This window comes from Peromyscus maniculatus, chromosome 5, assembly GCF_049852395.1.
Source record: "Peromyscus maniculatus bairdii isolate BWxNUB_F1_BW_parent chromosome 5, HU_Pman_BW_mat_3.1, whole genome shotgun sequence".
Classification (NCBI taxonomy): Eukaryota; Metazoa; Chordata; class Mammalia; order Rodentia; family Cricetidae; genus Peromyscus; species Peromyscus maniculatus.
Window position 1 is genome coordinate 61,738,119 of NC_134856.1, and position 27,763 is coordinate 61,765,881.

The 27,763-nt window shown below is 46.9% G+C and overlaps 2 protein-coding genes and 1 non-coding gene across 7 annotated transcripts; 2 read left to right on the plus strand and 1 right to left on the minus strand.

Moving 5' to 3' along the window:
• Rbm34 (RNA binding motif protein 34) lies at window positions 1-27,762 on the minus strand. Its single transcript, XM_006982499.4, has 11 exons — window positions 26,652-27,762; window positions 26,400-26,571; window positions 25,622-25,758; window positions 16,390-16,621; window positions 14,357-14,416; window positions 10,113-10,156; window positions 4,733-4,816; window positions 4,284-4,347; window positions 2,289-2,328; window positions 1,648-1,766; window positions 1-487 (listed from the first exon to the last, which is right to left on the minus strand). The coding sequence occupies exons 1-11, from the start codon at window positions 26,699-26,701 to the stop codon at window positions 209-211; spliced, it is 1,281 nt and encodes a 426-aa protein (XP_006982561.1). The 5' UTR covers window positions 26,702-27,762; the 3' UTR covers window positions 1-208.
• LOC121829947 (U6 spliceosomal RNA) lies at window positions 11,378-11,484 on the plus strand. Its single transcript, XR_006072986.1, has one exon. It is a non-coding gene; the product is annotated as a U6 spliceosomal RNA (small nuclear RNA).
• Window positions 19,260-22,432, plus strand: LOC143273356 (uncharacterized). 5 transcript variants are annotated; one of them, XR_013051409.1, is made up of 3 exons: window positions 19,505-19,677; window positions 20,494-20,935; window positions 21,226-22,432. XR_013051409.1 is itself a non-coding variant. In XM_076572352.1 (2 exons), exons 1-2 carry the CDS (start codon window positions 19,336-19,338, stop codon window positions 21,326-21,328), a joined length of 264 nt encoding a protein of 87 aa, XP_076428467.1. In that variant the 5' UTR covers window positions 19,260-19,335; the 3' UTR covers window positions 21,329-22,432. The 5 variants fall into 5 exon arrangements, 3 of the variants coding, with proteins under 3 accessions (XP_076428467.1, XP_076428466.1, XP_076428468.1); XR_013051410.1 differs by having other exon boundaries at window positions 20,494-20,880; XM_076572352.1 differs by lacking the exons at window positions 19,505-19,677; window positions 20,494-20,935 and adding an exon at window positions 19,260-19,496.
• Window position 27,763: the final 1 nt, after the last annotated feature.

The window sequence follows — 27,763 nt, forward strand, 5'->3', positions numbered from 1 at the left end:
TCTAAGTACAACCAGTATTAATGTTTATTATTTTTCTGTAAATCCATTTCTAAGAACAATGCTTCAAAGAAGCCTTATATACAATATGAATACAAAACAAAAAAACCACAACACCACTTGGAAGTCTCCACACTTTCCACATAATCCATAAAAGCCCAGACGCTCATTGCAAGGGTTCACCACAGAAGGAAGGAGGCAGCTTCTGTCATTACTGCTGGTCTTTTGGTTTCTTTGTTCTGACTTTTTTCTTTTGTCCTTTCTTCTTTTTCATGAGAACTGCCTTTTCTCCAATGAATGCACTTTTGGAATGTCCTGCATCTTTGGAAGTAAAATTAAGTTTTTGCTTCGGTTTACTGGCATTCTTCAAGCTTGGATTTGAACTTTGTTGTTTTAGTTTTTCTTTATTGACAGAACGCATGACTCTCAGTTTTCTTCCCATTAGCTCAGAGTTATTTAACTTCAAAGCAAGATGAACAGCATCTGTATTCTGTAATAATAATAATAATAATAATAATAATAATAATAATAATAATAATAATACACATTAATCTCCACCAGAAACTCCTCATATGTAATGAGACCAGTGAAGTCAGAATTCAGTGGTCTATGTCCGTCTGAAAGCTTGCTCACAGAAGGCAAGGCCTCTTCTCAACCCTCTGTGCTCTGGAGGTCAAACCCTCAGAGTTCTGGCAGCCTGCCTGAGCCCCTGTTGTTCCTGGCAGCACTCAAGTTACCTCACCAAATGCTCAGTCACAACCACCGGTTCACTTTTATCATCACATGAGCTTTCTTTAAAAAACGGAAAACAGCCCACAAGCCAACTTTCTGTAAAATTTCTGTTGTAAGTGGAAGGCAGGAAACTCTCCTACAGTCTCTAAGATGTGGGACTAGAGATCCTAGAAGGTTCTACAAGTCAAATTCCTATTCCAACACAGAACGATTAATATCTGAATGTTGAGATGTTCTCAAAGAGGCAAGTTACATCTAGACAAACACTTATCAGTGCAATAGAACAACACAGACTTCACACACACACAAGACTCTTCGAGAATCTCCCAGGCAATACCTATCAAGAGTCAAAGAGCCTTGGTGCTGGACAGGTATCTCACCCAGTAGTTAAGAGGACATGCTGCTCTTAAGGAGAACTGGAGTTCAGTTCCCGGCACCCATGCCAAGTGGCTCACAACCACCTGTAACTCCAGCTCAAGGGGACCCCACACCTCTGGCATGAGTACCTACACTCATACACATTAAAAATAATAAAAATAAATCTAAATGCCATCAAGTAGTAGGTATATTCTTCTACTGCTTAAGAATATTGGGAAACACTGAAATTTCCTTCTAATGGTCAAGTGTTTGCTCCATCTTACAGAAGGTAAAATTCAGAGGTTTTAGTTCCTCTAACACCCAACATCTGGAGTATTACTTAGTACTGTTAGCATGCACAAACAAGGAACTACAACATGTTTTGCTTGGGACAGCTGTAGCCACAGCACTTTGTCATGGTGGTTATGAATTTAGCGTCCCTAAGTAAGAACCTGAGAATTCAAATAACAGCATTATCTGAAAGACAACACAGTACTGACACCCCCCCACACACACACACACAGGTATTTCAAGGAGCATCAGTACATTAGTCTCCCATACCTCAAAGAGCACATAGCCGAACCCTCTGCCGACTCCTGTGAGTGGGTTTCTCAAGATCCTCACTGCCACAATGCCTCCACAGTCCAGAAAGTGATCCTCCAAAGCAGCCTCTTCAACTTCTACAACAAATCCAAGCACAAATGAGGTGAACATGTGAACCTCCTTAGAAAGCTAGAGGGGTTTGATAATACTTTGAGTTAAGCAAAGCCCCATAAAAACACAGCATTATCCAGCATGCCTTTCAAAGGTGGTCATAAGCCAATCATTAAATTACTCAAGGTTTGTCTGTGTGGGTTCTGGTAGTAAGGGAACTGAACTCAAAGCCTCACAAATGCCAAAGAGGTACTCTGCCACTGAGCAACAATTCCAGCTCTTTCTACAGTTTCCTGGGGCACCTAAAAGTTGGCCTTCACTTTTCAATCTTTCTGCCTTGGCCTCAAGTAGCTGGGATAAAAGATATGCACTAAGTTACCACACCCAGATCTCCTCAGTTTCCTTTTGTTGTTTTTTACTGTGCTGGCTACTGTACTCATGAATTACCATGTAGGTATATTCAGGCCCCTGGCCACTGAACTATGCCCTGTTCCTTCCCTATCATGTAATAACAACAGTTAGACTTTTATTTGCTTAAATAAACTTACTGTAAGGAAGATTCCCAACAAATACCGATCTCTTGTCCCTCTGAAACAACAATGATGAATAAAAACCAGTCAGTGTATTAGAAAACACAAACTATCCTACACCCCACCCCCACCCCACATCTCCCTCCAATGGCTGTATTCATCCACTTCCTGACTTGATCATATACCTGCCCATGTCTGTTCTTATCTTCACTCTGCATAACACGAGAGCACCAAAGAGACTTTATTCATAGCATCACTCACAGGCAGTGCTTAGGGAAGGCCTGCTATTCAAAAGTTTTACCCATGAGAGGCCAATCAGCAAACACTTTAGGCTCTAAGGCAGTGGTTCTCAACCTATGGGTCATGACCCCTCAGGTAATGGAATGATCCTTTCACAGGGATCACCTAAGGTCACTGGAAAACACAGATATTTACATTACAATTCATAACAGTAGCAAAAGTGCAGTTATGAAGTAGCAGTGAAAACAATCTCATGGTTGGGGGCAGCACAACATGAGGAAGTGTGTTAAAGGGCCGCAGCATTAGGAAGGTTGAGAACCACTTAGTCTAATGACCACATGATCTCCACTGAATTCCTCATCCTGCTATAGAAGCTTTAGAACTGCTTAAGACATAGAAACAAACCTGTGGTGTGTGCAGTTAATCTTAGTAACAGAGACGGCCAACACCACAGTTTGTTAGACCCTCTGTGGTATCTATCCTCAGTCCAGTTGGAGGTTTTGCGCTGTTCTCTTTCAGCTAAGTAACCTTGACACCAAGAGAAGCACACTTCTGTGGGACTTTTTTTTTTTTTTTTTTTTTTTTTTGGTTTTTCAAGACAGGGTTTCTCTGTGTAGCTTTGCGCCTTTCCTGGAACTCGCTTTGGAAACCAGGCTGCCCTCGAACACACAGAGACCCGACTGGCTCTGCCTCCCGAGTCCTGGGATTAAAGGCGTGCGCCACCACCGCCCGGCGAGAAGCACACTTCTGCAGGCTAACTCTACAATCCTTCTTCACTGTCTGAAGACACGGCTGCCATATGCAATCTGGTCACACTGCTCCTGAACAAGACCCAGACTTTGCATGAGATGAGGCAAAGCGGGGTTTCATGGTTTGCCTGCTAACCTGTCTACCCAGCAGCACTCTTAGCCCCACACACCCATTAGCCACACAAAGCTCTTGCCATTCCCTGAGCAAGTTAGGTTTCTGTCCCCAGTGCCTACACCTCACAGATATTGCCACAGTACTTTGAAAACACTTTCCTCCCCAGGTAAATCTTTCAAGACTTCTATGAGATCTGTTCTACAAACTGTCCTCCTTTCTTGTTGGCCTCTTCCCAGGTACACCATTCTGAGTAGACAAAGCATCCTGTGCTTATGACAATATTTACATAAAGTAGACCCACAGCCTGTCCCTCTGTGTCTCCAGCATGTTTCAAGCACACAATCTTCAGACTGCTCCTTACATCTAACAAATAACAACTTTGCTTTTGGTTTCGGAGACAGGGTCTCACTGTATAGCCCAGTGTGGCCCAAAACGTGTGCTTCTCTTGTCTCTGCCTCCCCAGCACTGCCACAGGCATGAGCTAACAGCCTAACAGGAATAACAATATTCCCGACTTCAGTCTGTTAAAAAGGTGCTGCACATCTTACTTTCTCTACGAATGGAGAGTATCTTCAAATGCAAAGTGACCTGTTTGTGAAGGTAATGTTCACCTGAGTCCTGTGACCCTGTGGACACTGATACTGTGTCCCTAAAGAACAAAGGTTTCTTTCTCCCATTTCCCTCCTGCCCACACGATTGGTTCTACTTTTCCACAAGGCTCGTGTTAAGATCTTTTTGTTGTTGTCTTGTTTTCTTTTTTACTTCTTCAGGACACAGTCTAACACTGTCACCAGGTAAGCCTGTCATTCCTGTCGCTGCTTGTCTCACCCTCCTGATGCAGGGATTACAGGCGTGAGCTACCATCTCTAGCTGTCTTGTTAAGAATGTTAAACAAATCATTCTACTTACAGAGGTGGTTTCAGATGCAATATCAACTCGAATACGAAATCCTTCTGCAATCTGGGCCCCATTTCTAATTATAAAGACAAGGGGAATGGCTGCTGAAAATGAGCACTCAGTTATGGAAACACTTGCTGTCGTAAAGCCAATAATAAGCCCATCTCTACAGGACAGAGGACAGTAATGCATCACCCCAGAAGTAGTGAAGCCAATAATAAGCCCACCCCTACAGGACAGAGGACAGTAATGCACCACCCCAGCAAGAGTGAAGCCAACAGTAAGCCCACCCCTACAGGACAGAGGACAGTAATGCACCACCCTAGCAGGAGTGAAGCCAACAGTAAGCCCATCCCTACAGGACAGAGGACAGTAATGCACCACCCCGGAAGTAGTGAAGCCAACAGTAAGCCCACCCCTACAGGACAGAGGACAGTAATGCACCACCCCGGCAGGATTACCTCTGCAGGGCTTTTGCAGCAGAACTCTCATCCTTAAACACTACATATGCGTTGATGCTTTTCTGGTCAGGATGAAATTTACGTCTACAGAGAAAACAGAAGGGAAAACGATCATGTAAAACTTGCTAACCTCAAGCTACTCAAGAGAAAAATCTAGTTTCACTTTCTACAATCAATACATGATAAGACTTCCAGAGTGGAAGTTCCACATTTTCAAGTCAAGATGCAGTAATTTAAAAAGGAACACGGATCTATAAAGGTAGCAAAAGAAACACGAAGCCTACACTTTCTTGGGAGTCATCACTGTGAGGGAATGGTAAGAACAGGACACCCACATGTGTCACCTGGAACAATAGAAGGATTAGAAATGTCATCCTGGCTTCAACTCTGTACCTAGCAAAACTGTTCTTTTTCACTGCACGACACACACCTAGAAAGTGCACATCCACAAACAGATCAGCACACAGGAGCTAAAGCCCTGGCAGCCACCACCCACCCAGGAGCCCATCCTTCCTTCTGATGGTCATCACCATCCCTAACTTCCGCTACCCTCTTACAATATTGCCCTAGGGCCCTATCTACTCCCATACATTGCACTCTGACTTGTCCATTTTCCTTTCATCTGTCTCTCTGTTTGACCTGCATTATTTCCAACAGCCTGAATTTGCTGGCTGTGAGAAAACAGTTCAACATGCATCTTTATCTTCTGTACGTTGCAAACTTGCTACTGGATCCAAAGGTTTAATCTGGCTCCGACGAGGCCCCTTGGTCAGGACCACAGTTAAGTGTTATAATCTTTCTTAGCAAGGCACGTTATAGCTGCTCTTCACTTTCGTGTGAGTGTGCTTACACATATGTGCATGTATGTGTGGAGGCCAGAGTCAACCTCATGTGTCATCCCTCAGGTGCTGTCTACATTTCTGTGTATATTTTTAAAACATTTGTTTAGTTGGTTGTAGGTAAGGGAACATGCACACTCATGTGGAGGCAGGGGACAACTCACAGGAATTATTCCTTTCCTTCCATTATGTGGGTTCCAGAGACTGAACCAAGGTCATCCAGCTTGGAAGCAAGGACTTTTCCTTGCTGGGCCATCTTGCAGGCACTACTTACATTTTTGAGACAGGGTCTCTCACTGGCCTAGGTCTCACCATCCAGGCTTGACTGCCTGGCCACTGGGTGCCAGGGATCTACCTGTCTCACCTCTCCAGCACTGGGATTACCAGTGTACCAACCACTATGCTTGGCTTTTTCACAAGGGACCTAGGGATCAAGCTTAGTCCTCACGCTTGCCTGGCAACCACTTAACCAACTGAGCATCTCCCCAGGCTAGCTCTTCACCTTTAACGATTATGGCCAATGCTGCTGCTCAAGACCTACATTTGCAAAAGGGCAATATAATATGGATGTGATTCTGTAGAAAATAGTAATTAATATTAACGGTGAGACAGACTGGGGCTGGAGAGATGGCTGAGTGGTTAAGAGCACTTGTTGCTCTTGAAGAGGATCCTGGTCAGTTCCCCGCATCCACAGGGCAGCACACTATACCACCTTAAGTCTTTTCTTTTTTTGCTGAAAAAAAGTAATTTTTCAAGCCAGGTATGGTGGCATACACCTTTAATTCTAGCACTCAGGAGGTAGAGACAGACATATCTCTGTGAGTTCAAAGCCAGCCTGGTCTACACAGCCAAGTTTCAGGACAGCCAGGACTGTTACACAGAGAAACCCTGTCTTAAAAAAACAAACAAAAAAATAATTTTTTATACAATGTATTCTGATCAGTTTTCTCTCCTTTATCTTCTCCCAGATCCTCCCCCCCATCCAATTCCATGCCTTTGCTCTCTTTCTCTTTAGAAAACAAAAACAAACAAACAAACAAATAAATAAAAACAACCAAACTAACAGAAAAAAATAATAAAGCATGAGAAATGTGCAAAAACTATAATATATAAGCAAAACACCAGTAAGGTCAAAAAATGCCCAAACAAAACAATATGAGACAAAAGAAAACCCATCAAATCTTCAAAAATAGCACTGAGTTTGTTTTGTGCTGGCCATAAGATCTCACTTAAATGTGGTATACCAAGTGAGACTCCACTGGAGAAAACTAATTTTTCCTTTGTGAACCACTGACACCTGTAGACAGCTTCTGGGTTAGAGGTGGGGGCTCGTGTCCACTTCCCATCTCAGCACTGATATCCTATGTACAATCTGACAGTTTTCTATTGAGGAAAACAGCTATGACTTACTAGATACAAAGTACTGCCAAGCATTGAACCAGACATTTCACATCCCTTCCTTAACCTCACACCTGACATGGATGTTATTTTTCTGATTTTACGAATGAAGAAACAGAGGTCTAGAGAAGTGTGTGGTGGTGATCAGAAAGCGAACAAGCTATCTCAGGACAGAAACTCAGTCTAGGGGTCTCCATCACCTAACTCTCCCCACAATACACAGCTGTTAACAAACCCTAAGCTGACAACAGCCCAGTGACACAGAACAGATGCGGCTTTGCTATTCTGTCACATGAATACCAGTGGCAAGCAGGTGGGTCTATTTCAACGGACTGTAAGAACTGGCTTACATCAGACTCAAGGGGAAATATGAAGTGCTAATGACAGGCAGCGCTCTGCTTCTCCTATAACACAGAAGCCAGAGAAAGCATCTCTCCAGCCTTTAACAACATCAAAACTTTGGTGGAAGCCATCAGAGAGCAGGAGTCTTGGAGGAAAGCAGCCTGAACACTAAGGCCAGGCTCCTCCTTCCAAAGAGAAACAATAACAGCATGGTTCAGTCTTAGCCAGAACCCTAAAGGTCATTGATGCTGCAAGGGGACCATCTCCAGGGTGTACTCTGATCTAAGCTGGTATCCACAGAAGATGGAGCATGGGCCCAGAGAATATCCATGCTAACAACAGGCTAGAGAAGAGTGGCCAAGCCCCACCTGGATTCTCCTCCAGATAAAGGAAAAGCCAAAGATGCTGCAGGGAGGGACAGCAAGCCTGCCACTCAGGGCAGAGCTAAGACTCCAGGGCTAGAAGAGGAAAGGGAACCTCTTGTCAGAGAGATGGTATAGAATGTTAAGACCCATCAAAGGCAAAAGGCTGAGACTAGCCTAAAAGACGGCTCAGTGGGTAAAGATGCCTGCCACCAAGACTGACAATGATCCTCTAGTACCACTTGGTAGTAGAGAGCCAACTTCCACAAGCACACTGTGGCACATGCATGCCCACACACACACATTATAAATAAACAAGCACTAAAGCAAGGGACCTGGGGACCACAGCAAGGAGTAGCTGACCACAGCTCCTTGACAGAGCCCTGGGCCTGCCTGGCTCTGAGACTAGGCCAGGCCAACAGAGCTTTGCGCCCTCATTCCCACTACACTACAGGCTCACTAACAAACGGCAGCACTCTGTACTGATCCTCAATAAGATGTGAAACTTCTTATCCTTCTGATCCTTTCAAAGACACCAAAGCTCTTAAAAGTATGTGGAATATATAACTCTCCCACACCTTGTCTGTCTGTCTCTCCCTCAGAAACAAGAGAAAAAGAATGTAGTAAACAGGTGAAGCTTTTACAGTAATTGACCAAACATGGAAATACCCAGTAAGCACATAAAAAGATGTTTGTCATCTTAAACTGAGAAAAACACAAAAGCATAGCAAGAAGCCTGTAGAAAGGCTAACACTGAGTGACTGGCAGCACCTAGTGCTGGGGAAGACATGAACATCTGGTGTTCTCACCTACTGCTGGTGGGATGGAAAACCATGCAAAAATGATGGGATGGTGGGTGGCTATTTTTTAGGAAGCTAAAACACACTGACTATAAGGCTCAGCCATTCTACCTCAGGGACTTTGTCAGAAGTAACCTGCACACAAATGGTTTTAGTCCTTTATGCATGAAAGGTAAAAACTGAAATCACCTAAATGTCAAAGGGCTAGTGAATAACCAAACTTTAATGCTAATTTTCCACATAAGGAACCAGTATAGACAGGGAGCAGAACACTGATGCACACAGAACAATCTCAAAACCATGCTGAGGAAAGTCAGACCAGAAGATATAGTGGGCTAGAGTGTGCTCAGAGGTAGTGTGTGTGCTTAGCATAAACCAGGTCCCACGTCCCCTCCCCAGAATCAAGGAAACAAAGCATTCATGAAGTGTGGGGAGTCTGCTTACATAACACACTAGCACATGTAACTCAGAGACAGAAAGTAGATGAGTGAGCAGCTGCCTACGGATAGACATGAGGGACACACTGCAAGGGCACAGAAGTAGACTAGGCTAAGGAGGCATTCAGGAGGAAGACTGTGGCAATGCTTTCACCAGAGCCCAAACGGTGAGTTAGGAGTCACGCTCCTAACGGCGGCCAGATGTGGTGGTATTCCCCTATGTGCTCACACTCAGGAAACAAAGGCAGAAGGATCAGGAGTTCCATGCCTACTGAACTACACAGCAAGATACTGTCTCAAAACGTAAGGGCTGGGTAGGTGTAGTAGTGCACACCTTTAAACTCAGCACTTGGAAGGAACAGACATGCAGATCTCTGTGAGTACAAGGACAGCCTGCCATCCAGGCCTATATAATGAGACCTTGGCTCAAAAAACCAAACCAAACCAAACAAACCAGGGTTGAGTGTAGTCCACTGGCAGAATAGTCACCTAGCATGTGCAAAGTCAGAGTTCAACCCCCAAAATAGCAAAAAAGAAAAGAATCCTAGAGCCCTACATCTCTAATGTACAATTTTACTGAAGGTAAATTTCACTTTTAATCAAAGAAGAAACAAAAACAAACCTAAGCATAAAGTTTCCCATGGCAAGATTCCTCATTACCCGCCTCCAAAAGTAAATGAAACATCCGTAACTTCTACCACAAATGGCTGGCTGATTTCATCCCTATCAAACAACTAAAAAACCAATAACTCAACAGCCAAAAGGAGTAAAAGACAGCAACCTCTGAGATAAAAGGCGCAGGAATGCCCCTGTGCACCAGCGGATGCTCAGTCACCTTGAACCACAAAGACCACTTTCTCCTTCCGGGCTGCCCTTGACCAAAAAAGCCCAAAGCACAATTTTTATAAAATGTGTGACTATAAACAGGTGACCAACGCTGAGGGACAGCAGTCAAAATTATAAATGCAAAGTATCCTTACTACTTCAAGTTCATTCTGCAGAAAAATCAGCACATACACACAACCACCCAGATATAAGATCATTAATTCCAGTTATTTATGATCACAAGACTGAAAAAAAAAAAAAAACTATAAAAATCCACTAATTAGCCATCAGCAGGTATACTTAAATAAGATATAAGGTAGACCTTACAGAACAGAAGGATGGTCTAAAAAAAGAAAATAATCTAATTATAAACTTACTTTATTGCGGCCAACTTTTTGGTTAGTGTTCCCTCTGCTGGCATCTTTTAAGAAGAAGAAAAAAAAACATTTAAAAATTTGAGTTTGGAGTCTTTTTTCAAAGTGGTTAACCTTTTTATTCCTCCCCTTTTTTCAGTGCTGGAGACTGACTTCAGGGCCTCATGCATGCCAACACATGGTCCACCTCTGCTACACCTCCAGCCATGTAAGTTACATTTTCGTTTAAAATATTCTAACCACATATAACTCAAAAGGCTTTAGGGAAATCGAATCTAAACAGCTATCCTAAGGCTTGTGAGTCAGGAGTTGTGGCACACATCTGTAATCCTATAATCTCAGCACTCTAGACAAGAAGATGAAGAATGTAAAGTTATCCTCAGCTACATAATGGGTTTGAGTTCAAGGCTACAGGAAGCCCTATCTCAAAATAACTGAAAGGGGGAGGGGGAAGACCACGAGGATTAAGATACAAGGAGTTGCCGGGCGGGGGTGGCGCAAGCCGTTAATCCCAGCACTCTGGGAGGCAGAGCCAGGCGAAACTCCATGATTTCAAGGCCAGCCTGGGCTACCAAGTGAGTTCCAGGAAAGGTGCAAAGCTACACAAGGAAACCCTGTCTCGGGAAAAAAAAAAAAAAAGATACAAGGAATTCCATAACGACATCACACTCGACAATCACTCTTGAACAACACAGGCACAAGTACAGACAATGGGCGCTCAAACAACAGGATAACTCCAAGATAGTAGTCAGGACAAACATGACGAAAACAGTTTTGCAAAGTAAATGTGTATGTAGGGGGGCAACATTAATAAATACACCTTACTCTTCATTCCATGTAAATTAAAAATGTCTAAACTGGCAATAAGGAAACTTGATTTCCTTTGCATCTAAGGGATCATATATCAAGTGGGCCCCCAAACTAGTGGAGTCTTTATTTATTTGTTTGTAGCCCAGGCTAGCCGTGGACTCAGTGTGCAGTTGAGGATGACCTTGATCTTGGTCCTGAGGAACACACTCCAGGAGAACCAAGGGCACACTACACCAGCAGCACAGGGAAAGCAAAGTGACAGAGGAGCAGCTGTGGAAAGGGTCACTGAGGCCAGGAAACAAGCGGCTTCAGGGCAGTAAGTGCTGCACTGAAAGACGAGGCTGGAGAACCCACAGGGCCACCACATGCCAGTAGCCCGTGGGGGCTGTATAAGTGAAAGGGGATTGAAGGGGGGAACCACAGCATGGTCAGCTGTTCTAACAAGAGGAAATAAAATGGTGCTCGCTTCGACAGCACATATACTAAAACTGGAACGATACAGAGAAGATTAGCATGGCCTCTGCGCAAGGATGACACGCAAATATGTGAAGCGTTCCATATTTTTGTGGCAAGATCGAAGTGGAGAAGCCCTTTGCCATTGCCAAGGAGTAGAGTCTCAGGGACCCCATCCCTCCAAGTGGCTGTACTGCAGGTCCCATTACCAACCCCCCAGGGGTGAAGGTAGCCAGTCACAGGCCCCATGCCACTCGGCCCCAATGCTTCCATCTGAGGGGGTGGACTCACACCCCCTCACATTCCACAGGCCTGGTTTTTATATCAAACTATCAATTCTGATCAATAAAAAAGTGGGTTTTCTTTTTTTTATAAATAAAATGGCTGCAGAGACAGCTCAGCAGTAAAGAACACTCACTACTTTTCCAGAGGACCTAGACTGGTCTCCCAACACCAACATGAGAGCTCACAACTGCCTGGAACTCCAGTCAAGTCCAGGGGATCTGATGCCCTCTTCTAGCCTCTAAGAGCAATGCATGAATATGATGACGTACAGTCATAACTGAAGGCAAAACACCCACCTATACACATAAAGTAAAATAAATCTTAAAAAGAGATTCTCAATAAAAATAAAAGACTTAAAAAGGCCATGAATAGACATAGGCCAACGAGAAAAGGAGTGAGCCAATTAGGGAAAACCCCATGTGCTGTGGAACAATCCTTTTCTACAGTATGCATATGTATTACTCTCACTGGCTAATAAAAGCTGATTGGCCAATAGTCAGGCAAAATATATAGGTGGGGTTATCAAATTGAGAATACAGGGAGAAAGAAGTGCGGAGTCAGAGAGAGTCGCCAGCCAGTTGCCAAGGGAGCAAGAGATGCTAGAGGGCAGTTAAAGCCACAAGCCATGTGGCAATACATAGATTAGTAGAAATGAGTTAATTTAAATGTAAGAGTTAGCTAGTGACAAGCCTGAGCTATTGGCTGAGCATTTATAAATAATACTAAGTCTGTGTGGTACTAAGTCTGGAAGTGGCTGCCTGGATAGAAAAACTCTGCCTATACACATGTGAAAAGCAAGCCGAGCAAGTAACAGATAAGGTGGTCCAAAGGAGTTAAGGCAATGCCACATCTTGCAGGGGGTAAACACAGGCATCCTGTAACTAGGGTGTGGGCCAAGACACCCACCCCAGTTAGTGGGTCAGGTAAGAGCTTCATATTAGGAAATAAAGAGCTCAGAAGAAAGAAAAAGTAATTAATAGTTGGGAAAACACACATCAACAGAAATGATGAGGACCATTAAAATATTAGAAAATGTCTTTTTTGTTGTTGTTCTTTCTTTCCTTTTCTTTTCTTTTCTTTTCTTTTCTTTTCTTTTCTTTAAAGATTTATTTATTAGGTATACAGCATATATGACTGCAGGCCAGAAGAGGGCACCAGATATCATTACAGATGGTTGTAAGCCACCATATGGTTACTGGGAATTGAACTCAGGACCTCTGGAAGAGCAGTCAGTGCTCTTAACCCCTGAGCCATCTCTCCAGCCCTTTTGTTGTTTTTTCAAGATGGGGTTTCTCTGTGTATTGACTGTCCTGGAACTCACTCTCACTCTGTAGACCAGATTGGCCTCAAACTCACAGAAATCCGCCTACCTCTGCCTCCTGAATGCTAGGATTAAAAGCATGCGCTACCACCGCCCAGTGAGAACGTCTACTTTTAAAGAAGTCAGTTTCTTCCACAGGACACTTGGCAACCTTCAGGGATGCCTTGTTGGATGGGGAAAGACTGCAGGCAATTAGTGAGTAATCCCAGGGATGGAGTGGAACATCCTGGAACACATACAGCAACAGCCACAAAATCATCCAGCTCACAATTAATAATAGTGTGGAGACTGAGAAACTACACATGCCAAGTAAGCATTCCACTGCTGATCTATGCTTTCAGCCCTGAGAAGCCCTTGGAGAATCATGTAAGAAAGGGCAATTAGAAACAAGGTAAGCACTAACCTGTGCATGCCAAGTACACTGAAAATGCTCAAAAACTGAAAATGCTCAAAAACATACAGCTGGGTGTGATGATACACACCTTTAATTCCAGCACTCAGGAGGCAGAAGCAGATGGATTTCTGTGAATTCTAGACCAGCCTGGTCTATTCAGTGAGTTCCAGGACAGTAGGGGCCATGTAGTAAGACGCTGTCTCAAAACAAACAGAAGCATATACTTTACTATGTATTTCATCCTCTGAGAACACTGGCATAACTGGTTGAGGGTGAAAGTAGATACGAATCACTTCTACAAGTGCCTAAGACTGCCGGCAACAGTCACACTCAGCTCCTGCATACAACACTGCTATGGAATAATCTTTTTGTAGACTGTGAAGATACGTCTTTGCCAAGGTGCCTTCTGATTGGATTAATAAAGAGCTGACTGGCCAATAGCCAGGCAAAAAGAGGTTAGGCCAAATGGAAAGGACAATGGGAAGAAGGGCAGTCAAGGGAGTTAACAGGAGATGTGGAGAGAAGCAAGAGGAACACACCATTCTGAAAAAAAAGGTACTACCACATGGCAGAGCATAGATAAGAAATATGGGTTAAGTTGTCAGAGCTAGTTAGTAACAAGCCTAAGCTACCAGCAGAACATTTATAGTTAGTAATAAGTCTCAGTGTGGTTATTGGGAAGCTGGCAGTCCTGATGAAAAGTTCCACCTACACAACACAAGTCAGGCTGCCTGCAGCTTGAGGGAGGCTGCCTGGTGAGGAGCAACGCTTCTGCCCACTCGACTGACAGCAGATACAATCATCTGACTGCCCACCAAACCCCAGGGCTAGCCTTGGTGACAGATGTCACCTTACTGTGTGAACTCATGCAGTTACCCACCAAGTGTAGGCTCAGCAGTGGACACTGGACACCAAGAGGCCAGCAACTTTGATTTACAGATAAAGCACAGTGAGATGCATTTTTCAAGGGGAGAGTACACTTACCACAGAACGAAATCGTACAGATTCTATCTGTCCATACTCTTTGAAAAATGACTTCAGCTTCTAAAATAAACAATATACACATACATGTTAGTTAACACTTTGAATGTCTGTGTCACAAAAGGAATAATGTGAATGGTCTAAGCACCCTTTACTGCTATACTTTATTTTCAGAACATTCCAGAACCAACTGTAGTAGCATACACCTGTTATCCCAGCATTATAAACACAAAGTGGAAGCAAGATTAGTGTTCACATCCAGTGTCTAAAAATCAAGGAGCATGTCAGAAAAACAGGTGACTATTCAGCTGGATGGACAAAGATTTTACAGAAACTTGGGAAGAAGAAAAACACAATTCAGGTTCACATTAGCATCCATTCATGACCTGCATGCTAGTTGTGTGTTTCAATGCTTACAATCTGTGAGACACTTAAATTGAGGTTAGACTTGTATCCTGCACATATTCTCTGATCTCTTTACACTGGCTGAAACCAAAGTGCCTTTTATGATGCTGCTCCACAGGGAAATTCTCCAGCTGTTTAATTCAGAACACCAATGTAAGGAGAGTCCTAGTCAGTCATTTTTGGGCACTAGTCTTTGACTATTTCAAGATGTGAAGAACATACATTGTTAAGGAGTAGGACAGTAATTTCTATGACTAATTCTAATTAAAAAGCCATTTACTGTATGAATATTTTTGCAGAGCAACTGTATCACACTCCTCTCCTCTGAGTTCTTATGATCTAAAAGGAAGATCATAACCAACAGCCAAATATATACAGGAGGCTGAAGCAGGAGGATTGAGATTTCAAGGCTAGCCTAGGGTGAACAGAGTGATTCATAGGGCGATCCATACCAAACTGACAAGACACCTGAGCATGGTCTCTCATCCTAGCACTTGGGAGGGAGAGGCAGAAGGACTGCCATGAGTTAGAGACCAGAGTAAAGACATAAGGAGATCTTGTCTCAAAGAGGAGGACTTGAGGGATGGCTCAGCAGTTAAGAACACTGGTTCCTCTTTTTTTTTTTTTTTTTTTTGGTTTTTCGAGACAGGGTTTCTCTGTGTAGTTTTGGTGCCTATTCTGGATCTCGCTATGTAGACCAAGCTGGCCTCAAACTCACAGAGATCCGCCTGCCTCTGCCTCCCGAGTGCTGGAACTAAAGGTATGTGCCACCACCGCCCGGCCACTTGTTATTCCTTCAGAGGACCTGGGTTTGGTTCCCAGCACCCAAATGGTAGCTCACAATCATCTGTTACTCCACTTCCAGGGGATCTGATGCCTTCTTCTGATCTCTACAGGCACTAAACATAAATGTAATATACATACATACATGCAGACAAAATATTCATACACATAAAACATCTAAAAAGAAGATATATTTTAAAGGATAGCACATGATATCTTTATAAATCAAACAGTAGGGGAGAGAATAAAAGTCAGTGTTTCCTAGGTTGTTTTGTTTTTAAGGAAGGAGAATAAACATCCTTCCAAAGATGAGCAGGATATGGGCCTGAGGATTGTTCACGCAGTGACTACCAACAGAACTTCTGTTCACAGAAGGCAGAGGTAGGGCTTTAGTGAACCAGCAGAAGAAAGGCACCTAAGTGCTTTCTCACACACAGGCAACATTCATTGATCCCGTGCTGTGTGTCAGGCACCCTCCCATGTATTTTGGACAGAACAGTGAAGAGAGAGAAATCTAATTTACATTATAGTGGCATTAACAGGAAGGAATCTGAAGAGAAAAAAAGCCAGAAAAAGCCACTGCCATTATAAACATGACATTGAGAAGCCGGAATTAGGGCTGGGAGCCAAGCCCCAGCACCACACGCACACATCACACACATACACAAACACACAGCCCAGATTAAGCCTGTGACTACAGAATCAAGGAAGTGTCGGCACCAGAACACATCTATGGTGTGGTGATTAGGAAGCACAAGGAAGCTATAGCAATGAGTTAACTACTGGCTCAATAAAAAAGCAATCTTAGTCGATAACTTCCCTGGGTTTATACTATCCCTCCCACTCACCTTCTTCTTACATGTGACAGGCAAATTGCCAACAAACACGGTCCTCTCGTTTTTCAACCGCTCTTCTTCTGGGTTGAGTGGGATTTTCGTTCTTTGGTCCCCATCGAGGCTGAGGGCAACACCAAGCGCTTCTCCACCTGCTGCTTTACCACGAGACTGAGACTTTCTCCTTTCTTGCCCCTGCTCCTGATGAATCTCTTCTTCTAGATCAGCACTTGCTAGAGCACTTTCCCTAGTTTTTAAGGAGCAATCAAAGAAGAGTCAAAAACAAAACAAACAAAAAAACAGCACAAGAAAAGCCAGTCCTGCCTCCTCAGTACAAAAACCTTCCCCTGGCTTCTGCTTCCCAAAATAAAGCTTAGCACTCAGAAATTTATCAGAACTGTCAAAGCAGCATTCTCTTTAAAAAGGTGACTGATACCTTAGAAAACAAATTCTAGATTTCAAGAATTTAAGTAAAGTCTAGTATTTGAAGATATACTAAAAAACCATGCAACAGCAGCAGCAGCACAAACATTCTAAAGAAAAGCCATCCACTTAAAGCTCTTCAAGGTTTAGTTTACATTCCACTGACACTAATGTATTATCATTCTCTGCCCTAGGACCTAGACACTGCAACGTTCTCTAAGAATCTAAAAAGGCTGAGATGCCCACCCAACACTCTGAAGAGGATCTGGTCCACTGAGCGAACCAGAGTCCCTCCTTCTAAGAGTTGTGTTGAAAGACCCCCGCTCCATTATGAGGATATGGGGCGTTGGGCCGATGTTATGCCCCCCCAATAACTTGGCCTTAGAAACGCCATTCTGCAGGAATCAGAAAAACAGGAGTTCACAGCCATAGCCAGCTACCCGGCCTTGACAGAGATAGCTATGGCCAGCCTTGAGAGAGATAACTGTGGTCAGCAGCCTTGGGAGTAAGACAGTTGATATTTTATGGCGGGCCCCTGGCCTTGAGGAATAAGCAGCTGGCCTGGACAAGGCCAAATCAGCCACACACATATGACCCCAAGTTCACCCTGGCCTTCTTTGAAACAACCAATAGGGACCCTGTAACTATGCTTCTCGCTTCTGTAACCGCGCCTCTGCCCCTGGGATCCCATAAAAAGTCCCCCTTGCCCTAGGAAAGGGCGCAAGTCCTCCAAGAGACTTCGCCCCAGGTACCTGGTCTAAATAAACCCTCTTGCTTTTGCATCTGATCTGTGGTTTCGGTGTGTTCCTTGGGTTTGGGGTCTCTCCCGGAGAAAGATCTCAGCCGGGGGTCTTTCATTTGGTGGCCCGTACGGGGATTGAGACCCCTCCCTGGGACCACCGACCCACCATCAGGAGGTAAGCCGGCCGGCCTTGATTTATGTCATCCCTGTCCAGTCTGAGGGTTGTCTGTTTGTCTGAGTGTTAAATGTTGTTTGTTTGTCTCCGCGCCTGCGTCTGATAATCTGTCTGTGTCAGTGGATCTGAAAGGGGGGACCGACGGGTCTGGACTTCGCCACTGAACCCTGGGAGACGTCCTAGGGGAATCTGGGAACCTGGAAGACGTTCCACGGTTCATCTGAAGTGCCCTCTGTGGCACGGTCTGAAGACCCCTCTGGGGGCACGGTTTTTCTGGTTTTGCTTTCGGTTTGGAACCGAAGCCGCGCAGCGAGTTTTAGTCTTATTTATATTGGTCTGTCGTTTTTTTTTTGTTTTCTGTTTAACCGTTCTCCTCTTAAAAACAGCCATAGGACAGACTGTCATCACCCCCTTGAGCCTCATGCTTAAACACTGGTCAGACGTAAAGAAAGACACGAGCCAACAACAAAGGAGTCGTAATCAAGAAAAAAAAAAATAGATCACTCTTTGCGAGGCCGATTGGGTTAAAATGGATGTAGGATGGCCTCGTCAGGAAACCTTTAACCTCAGTCTTATTTCACAGGTGGAAAAAAAAAGTTTTTGCTTCCAGTCCCCATGGCCACCCGGACCAGGTCCCATACATTGCCATGTGGAGACTCCTGACAACAGAACCTCCCCCATGGGTTAAGCCGTTTCTCTTCCCCTCAGCCCCCCGGCGGCAGCAGCGCTCGCCGAATCCCGGAGCCGAGGAAGCCAGATCGGCGGATCCCTCCCACTCCCTGTTCCTCCCTAACCCCACACCAGCAAGTCTTTTCCTCTCCCCGCGGGCCGCTGCTCCGGCGCAGGCGGGCGCGCGGGCAGGCTTGCAGGCGGGTGCGGGAAAAGGAAACGCGCAGGCGGGGCTGCCGGGAAGCTAGGGCGCCGGGACGCCCCCTGCCCAGTCCCCGCAGGCCGTCAGCGGTGATGGCGGTGGCGGCGGCGGGTGCCGGAGCTCCCCGCGCCTCCTCCCGTCCGCGCGGCCGCGGCGCGGTCGCGGGGGTCCGGGACGGCGCTGGGGGGGGCTCCCCTCACTCCCCGCTCTCCCCGGCTGTCCATGTCTCCCGTGCGGGCGGAGGAGTCCGCCCCGCCGGGCCGTGGTTTTCCGCGTGGCGCCTAACAGCGGACTTGGAGCTGGTGCAGACCAGGGGAATCTGATCGCGGAGGCCCGGGGCGGCGCGGACATGGGCACCAAGCAGAGTGGCCCCGCCGCCAACGGCCGCACCCGCGCCTACTCGGGCTCGGACCTGCCCTCCGGCGGCGCGCGCGCGCGCGCGGCGGCCCCCGGCGCGGCTGGCCGGGACCCGGGCGGCGGAGGCCCGCGGCGGCACAGGCGGGGCCAGGGGCGGGGCCGGCGACCAGCCGGACCCGGGCGGCGGAGGCCCGCGGCGGCACAGGCGGGGCCAGGGGCGGGGCCGGCGACCAGCCGGACCCGGGCGGCGGAGGCCCGCGGCGACACAGGCGGGGCCAGGGGCGGGGCCGGCGACCAGCCGGACCCGGGCGGCGGAGGCCAGCGGCGGCGCAGGCGGCCTCGGTCCCGGCAACGCCCCACAGCCGCTCGCTCGGAGGGGCGGTGGATAGCGCGATGGGCGGCCGAGCGGCACAGTCGGCAGCGGCGGCGCAGGCGGACACGGGATGTGGCAGGGACACGCAGGCGGGGCCGGGGATGGGGTCGGCGAGGGACCGCCCCCTGGCCGGCGACCCACAGCGATGTGCCACGACCGGCTCCGGCCCAATATGGGGAAGGTGACTAGGGGGTGGCGTCACCCATGGACGCCGAGTCACCCCGCCCCGAGTGTTACAACCCCCCCGACAGCGCCGGAGGGACCGGCGGCTCCTGCAGCGGCCCCCAAACAGCGGAGGATGAGTTCCTGCTTCCTCCCCAATTGCCGGTCGCCTACGAGGAAGGCGGGACAAAGCAGCGAAGGTAGGGAACACCTACATCTCTGGCCAGTTGCTCTTAGCGGGTCTCCAGGGGCTCTAACCCCCTACCGATTGGGCTCAGGTTACCAGAAAGAGACGCCGGCAGCGCGTTTTTAAAAAAAGAACTTAGAGAGACACGGAGGGAGAGGAAAAACAAACAAAAAAGTCCTGGCCACTGTAATGTCTCAGGGACAGGTCAGAGAGGGAGTTAGGAAGTTAGGACGGGAGATCAAAAAAAAGAACACTGCTTGACAAAGACAAAGTGCTTACTGTAAACAGAGAGGACATTGGGCTCGTGACTGATCAAAAAAAGCCTCAAGGGTCTCGGAGACCTAAGCCAAGGGTCCTCAATCTGGAAGATTGGGGAGGTCAAGGCCAGGAGACCCCCTCCCCCCGACCTAGGATAACTCTCAAGATTAGGGGGCAGCCAGTGACCTTCCTAGTGGACACCGGGGCTCAACATTCAGTCCTGACCCATACCGGAGGCTCTCTCAATGACCGCACAGCTTTGGTCCAGGGGGCCACAGGTAACAGGAGGTATCAAAGGACCACCGAGAAAAAAAAAAAGGTTCAGCTGACATCTGGACAGGACCCAAAGGGAGCCCCCTACAAGTCCTAGCCCTTTAAACTGTTCGTGGACGAGAACTCAGGCTTTGCAAAAGAAATGTTGATACAGAGACTGGGGCCATGAAAGCCCGGTAGCTGCAGGATGGCCCGCCCCCCTGTCTACATGTGGTAGCCATTGCTGTTTTGCTCAAGGATGCAGGGAAACTGACTTTGGGACAGCCATTAACTGTGTTATCCTCCCATGCGGTAAAAGCTCTGGTCCAGCAGCCCTCAGATCGAATGGTGTGCAGACCAGTTGTCTCCCTCAACCCCGCAACCCTGCTGCCTGGTTCATGGATGGGAACAGCTTCCTCCAAGAAAGAGAACGGAGGACTGGAGCAGCCGTCACCACCGAATCGGAGATAGTTTGGACCTCACCACTGCCACCTGGAACATCGGCCCAAAAGGCAGAGCTGATCGCGCTGACCCAGGCCCTCCGGATGGCGGAAGCCCGGAGGACCAGGAACTAACAAAGAAAATGGGGGCGAAATAAAGCCCCGAGCGACACGCTTACATCATAGATGGACAGAGGCCTTGCCTACCAAGAAAAAAAGACCGCTAACGTGGTAACCAAAAAACTCCTAGATGACATCTTTCCCAGGTATGGAATACCCCAGATATTGGGGTCAGACAATGGGCCCGCCTTCGTCTCCCAGGTAAGTCAGGAGGTGGCCAGGCTACGGGGGATCGATTGGAAACTTCATTGTGCATACAGCCCCCAGAGCTCAGGACAGGTAGAACGTGCAAATAAAACCATTAAGGAGACTTTAACCAAATTAACGCTTGCAACTGGCACTAGAGATTGGGTGCTCCTACTCCCCCTAGCCCTTTACCGAGCCCGGAACACTCCTGGGCCTCATGGCCTAACCCCGTTCGAGATCATGTATGGGGCTCCCCCACCAATTGTAAATTTCCTTTACTCTGATATCTCCTCTTTTGCCACTAGCCCTCCAATTGATGCAAAAGACGGTGCAAAAACCCCTGCCTGCCGGGAGCAACTGAACCGCCCGGTGATGCCTCACCCATTCAAGATTGGGGACTCTGTCTAGGTCCGACGCCATCAATCCAGGAACCTAGAGCCGAGGTTGACGGGACAGCGGCTTGGGTCCACACGTCACATGTAAAGACTGCCAAGGAACCCGACGAAGCTGAGGGCACCGAGACATCTAGTTCAACGCTCTCCAAACCCACTAAAGATAAGACTCACCCGGGGGTCCCCTTGATCCCCCTAATAGTCCTCCTGACATAAGGAGGGACATCACCAGAGAGCCTGTTTCCCTGACGCTGGCCCTGTTACTGGAAAAAATTACCATAAACAAAATAGCTGCTGGGGTAGATACAGGGACTGCAGCCCTTATGGAGACCGGCCAATTCAGACAGCTCCAAGTAGCCATGCTCAACAAAAATGATTTAAAAGATAGTTCCAAAGGTCACCGTGGTTTATGACCCTTGTCTCCACCATTATGGGCCCCCTAATCGTCCTCCTGCTCATTTTATTGTTTGGGTCATACATCCTCAACAGATTGGTGCAATTCATCAAGGATAAGGTTTCTGTTGCCCAGGCTTTGATCCTAACCAAACAATATCAGAGGCTCAGACAGTCAGAGATAGAGCTAACCCCTTATTCTCCATCCTAAAATGAAAGATTTCATTTGGTACAAAAGAAAATGGGGGAATGAAAGACCCCCGCTCCATTATGAGGATATGGGGCGTTGGGCCGATGTTATGCCCCCCCAATAACTTGGCCTTAGAAACGCCATTCTGCAGGAATCAGAAAAACAGGAGTTCACAGCCATAGCCAGCTACCCGGCCTTGACAGAGATAGCTATGGCCAGCCTTGAGAGAGATAACTGTGGTCAGCAGCCTTGGGAGTAAGACAGTTGATATTTTATGGCGGGCCCCTGGCCTTGAGGAATAAGCAGCTGGCCTGGACAAGGCCAAATCAGCCACACACATATGACCCCAAGTTCACCCTGGCCTTCTTTGAAACAACCAATAGGGACCCTGTAACTATGCTTCTCGCTTCTGTAACCGCGCCTCTGCCCCTGGGATCCCATAAAAAGTCCCCCTTGCCCTAGGAAAGGGCGCAAGTCCTCCAAGAGACTTCGCCCCAGGTACCTGGTCTAAATAAACCCTCTTGCTTTTGCATCTGATCTGTGGTTTCGGTGTGTTCCTTGGGTTTGGGGTCTCTCCCGGAGAAAGATCTCAGCCGGGGGTCTTTCAGTGTCTAGTTGAAGGGCTGCCCACTACAGTGAGCTGAGATGGTAACATAACAGACGGCACCAGTGCACGTGGACACTGAGGTCTGATGTTACACTGACTCTTGTCAGAGTGGGCAGCAGGAGCCATGCAATCAATCGCACGCTGGCTTCCCAGTGAGCTCCTCACAGCTTTTCAGCAGTGCACTAATGGGGCAGGCAATGATCACATGGCAGGCAATAGCTAGAACACATGGTACAGAAACCATAGAGAAGCACGAAGACCAAGAAAGGCTTCTCAAAGAAGAAAGCAGTTTGTGCCACTTCTGGTCTTTAATAAATACAACTACTATTACTCCTCCATCAGATCAAAAGCTCCATTAAGAAGTGTTATGCTCACTTCATGTCTAGTGCATCTGGCAAGAAAAAAGGTATGATGGGGTTCAGCTGAGAATAACATGCTATGCAAAAGCACTTGACTGTAAACTACCCATGACTAACTACCTGAAGAGATCACTGGGTAGAGTGACACATACCTGGCTCTGGAAGCCAGCTTGGACTACACAGTAGGGCTGCACTTGAGTCCAGGGACACAGCTCAGCGAAGCACTTTGCCCAACTTGTATTTTGGTTTGTTCAATGTCCTGCACTACAGAAAGGTTTTTGTTTTTTTGGTTTTTTTGTGTGTGTTTTTTTTTTTTTTTTTTTTTTTTTGCGCGCGCATGTGTGTTTTCTTGGTTTTTTGAGACAGGGTTTCTCTGTGTAGCTTTTGGAGTCTGTCCTGGAACTCACTTTGTAGACCAGGCTGGCCTTGAACTCACAGAGATCCACCTGTCTCTACCTCCCAAGTGCCAAGTGCTGGGATTAAAGGCATGAGCTGCTACCACCCCCCACCCCCTAGCTTTGCACTACAGAAAGGAAAGGAGGGAAGAAGGAAGGAAGGAAGGAAGGAAGAAAGGAAGGAAGGAAGGAAGGAAGGAAGGAAGGAAGGAAGGAAGGAAGGAAGGAAGGAAGGAAAGAGGGTGGGAGGGCAGGCAGGAAGGCAGGCACACAGAAGATGGAAAGGGAACAAGGTGTTTAAGAGTGAACAGGAAAGATACAGTCACGAACGCACAAGAAAAAGCAGGCCAGCCAGAGCAAGGATGGAGAAGGAAGGAGGACAAACTAAAGAGAATTAAAGAACAGTACTATTTCAATGACTCGAAGCTACGGCAGGAGGATATTCAGCTCAGGAATAACAGACTGGCTTACAAAAACATAGTAGTTAGACTATTCTTTTTATTTAAAAAAAAAAAAAAAAGAAAAGATACTGGGGCGGTGGTGGCACACACCTTTAATCCCAGTACTCAGGAGTCAGAGGCAGGCGGACCTCTGTGAGTTTGAGGCCAACTTGGGCTACAGAGTGAGTTCCAGGACAGGCTCCAAAGCTACACAGAGAAACCTAGTCTCGAAAAACCAAAAAAAAAAAAAAAAAAAAGAAGAAGAAGAAGATGACGACGACGACGACGACGACGACAACAACAACAACAACAACAGCTTCAGGGCTTAACAACTAGGAATTCTACGTGGAATTGGGAGAGCATTGACTTAGACAACTAACTAGATGTGAAGTGCCATTAACGTAGGAGGATTTCAGTTTGAAGCATTATTTTGCTTTTGGTTTTTGTTTTAAGAAAGGACTTTCTGCAGCCCAGGCTGGCCTCAGACTCACTGTATAGTCCAGGATAGCCCTGAATTTCTGATCCTAGTGCTTCCAGTTCTCAAATGCTGGGACTGCAAGTATGTGTTACCACACACGGTTTAGGCAAGAGCTAGGGACTGAACCTAGGGCCTTGTGTGTTAGGCAAACACTCTACCAACTGAGCTACATCCCTAGCCTCATGAAGCATTATCTTAAGGTGAACAAGGAACACACAGGTGCAGATGCTGCCAGTCAAGACTGGAAAGGTTGAGAGATCAAGACAGACATCCATGGCAGTGCCTACATAGAACAATTATGAGAAGACGACTAACATGAACTCTGAGGAGACATAGTTTCCTAAGAGGAATCTGAAGAAAAGGTGTTCACTTTAATTTAATTTGGAGAGAAAACAGAAGCAAGAGAGAACAGAAATATCACTCACAGAATCTACCAGTTAGCAAGTGTTAGCAACAACCAGTCCTCAGAACATGAGTGATGGGAGGTGGGGGTAGCACAAAGGCTCACTCAGCAGGTAATGGCATTTGTCACCAAGCTGGGTGAGCCCAATCTGATCCCTGTGACCCAGATAGCAGAATCAGAAAATGGACTCCTATGAGTTGTTCTCTGACTTCCACATGCCACCATGGCATGGGCGCACCAACACACACACATACAATAAACATAATAAAATATATGTGAGTGTTCTGTCTGCACATATCTCTGTATACCAGAGGAGGGCAATCAGATCTCATTATAGACGGTGATGAGCCACCATGTGGTGGCTGGGAATTGAACTCAGGTTCTCCGGAAGAGCAGCCAGCGCTCTTAACCACGGAGCCATCTCTTCAGCCCAAGAAAATAGGTTTGAAGGAGTGGAAAGGAATTAAAAGCCAAGACTTTGTGTCACATGGCTACAATCCAGAATTGGGAAATAGAGGTGGGAGGGTCAGAAGCTAAAGTACAGCTCAGGTTACACAGTGAGTTCAAGGCCCACCTGGGATATAAGAAACTCCTGCCCTACCTCATCTCCCAAAAGACAGTGCAGAACAATAACTGGAAAAGTAATAATGGTGTAGCTATTTGGATACTGACTCTATTCTGTGAAAGAATTTAAGTTAATGAGGGAAACTTGGTTCCCAAATGAAAAACCAAACTCATGTTTGACAGACATATTGAAACACTGACATAAACCACAGGGTTACTTCCAACCTGCAGGGAACAAGGATGGCCCAGAAATAACAGGCAGGGACAGAAGTAAAGTTAAAGATCTGAAAGGCTGATCTAGCAGTAACTCATCACTTTGGATAAATGGGTTTCTTACATTTTTAACTCTGTCTACTATGAGATTTTATATAATGTATTTTTTAATTTTAGAAATATGCAATGAGAAAAAATTAAGATAACATTCATTTTTAAAAACTGCCTGATGCATTTAAACACAACCAAAGGGAGAATTTCACCAACCTGTTTGCCAGCCTCTTGTCTGCATCAGAGAGTTTCTTCACTTTCGCTTTTTTTGCAGGTTTTTGCAAAGCTGGCTTTGTCATCTGGGATGTACTTTCTTCTTCATCATCATCAGGTTTTCTCTTTTTAGAGGTTTCCTTTCAAAAGTGTCAAGTCATACTTAATATGTCAAACTCTTAAAAATTCTGACCCCAAGGCTGTGTGTCGTGGCCTCTGCCTGTGATTCCAGCTTTCAGGATGTGGAGGCAGGAGGAGCTGTGACAGGCCAACCAGGGCTACATAGCAAAGTCCCTGGCTCCAAACCCCTGAGCAATACTGTGGTGTCTTTCTCAATTGATACTTCTTCCTCATTTGTTATAGAGAGAAGCCGAGAATTCTTGACATTAGTCATGAAACCATAGTTGGTGGGCTTGGTCCACATGCCTGTAATACCAGCCATTCAGTGGAAAGCTGGGGCAGGAGTACACAGCTTGTGCTAAAGATCAGCCTGGGCAACTAGTGAGACCCTGTCTTAAAATAAAAAAGTCAGATATGATGGAGCAGCCCTGTAATCTCAGCACTCAAGAAGCTGGTGGAGGATCGGGAGTTTAAGATCATCCTTGGGTACATTATAGAAGTTGAGTCCTAAATAGTTACAAGAGACCCTGTCAATCAATAAATAGGGCTGAGGGTGAAGTGCTTGCCCAGCTCATGGGCCCCGACAGCTACGGCTGTCAGGCGAGTTACCCCCTCGACCTAGTTCTAAAGGGACACTCAAGACGCAGCCCCGGCGACTCACCTGGGGCACAGGCACAAACACAGGTGGAGCCCGCGGCTCCGCGGTGCTGAAGAGAGCGGCCAGCCGTCCAGTCCCGCCTCCAGGAGGGCGCTGGCCGCCCCGCAGGCTGTCGGCGACCTGTCCCACCAGGTAGTCGGCGGCCGCATTCCCCACGCCATCTTCAGAGCTCTGTCTGCAAACACAGGCACACTCTCAGCCACGCCGCGCGTCACTCACCACCCCCTACCCACACCAACGCCGCGCGCCACTCACCTCCGCTCCCGGCCCTTCTTTCTCTTGGGTTCCTTGCCTCCCAAAACCATGCTTAAACCTGAGCTTCCGGAAAAGCCGCAATGCTAGTCCGCACTTCCGGGCTCCGGCTAGTCCTGCGTTCTCACTGGTTCCGGGTTCCGACTACTTCCATTTGGGGACTTTGCTCTTCCGCTCAGGACCACGCCCCTTCCTCTCCAGACAGTCCGCGGCTGCGCAGGAGCCCCACTGGGCTTAATACTAAGGCTCTGTGGAACTGAGGGTTTAGGACCGAGCTGGTCCTGTTAACTCAGGTTGTCGTGGAAACCAAGGCTTAGGGGTGCTCTAAGGAGTAGCTGAGGCCTCAAGTGCGAATGAGGGTCAGCCAGAGCCAGGCATGACGGCTCATGTTTTTAATCCCAGAATTTGGGGGCCGAGGCAGCTGGATTGCCACGAGTTCCAGGCCAGCCTAAACTGAACAGCTCTAGGATAGCTTTGGCTACAGAGTGAGACCTTGTCTCAAACAAAACAAAAAACACCCGGGTTAGGGTGGGGTGTTTGTTGTTTGTTCCACAGTTCATTGAGGAAGATGATTTTAAAGAAAGGAGGCTACGGTGTGTGTGTTGGCCGTCTGGAAGTTGGTGTGCAGGGTAAAAAAAGTCTCTGAGAGGTAGAAGGATCTTTACACCTTTTCCGAAGTTTGACATTTCAAAGTAAGCAGAAGGAAGCAGTTGGGGCCCAGCTCTAACCTGTCACATCCATGTACTGTTCCGGTTTCAAAGCTGCCCTGCCATTCTCTCAGTAAATATCTGGTACTTAAGATCTTTTATGATGGCTCATACTTGTAATCCCTGTGTTCCACGACTTGGGCCAGAGGATGGCCATGAGTTTGAGGCCAGTCTGGGCTACACAGTCCAAGCCTCTCTGGACTGCAGTGAGCCTCAGTCTCAAACTGTTCACACCCATTCCGACCTCCATCATCAGCCTTCCCTTCAGGGCTCCTGCTCCCTGACTTCCTTCTTTCCACTTCAGAATAGGTATCCCTCCTTCAAGCCCACGTTCTGACTTACAGACATTGTCACTTGGGAGCTGTGGGCAGTCAATGACTGCTAGGGGAGGGGAAATTATTGTTCTTC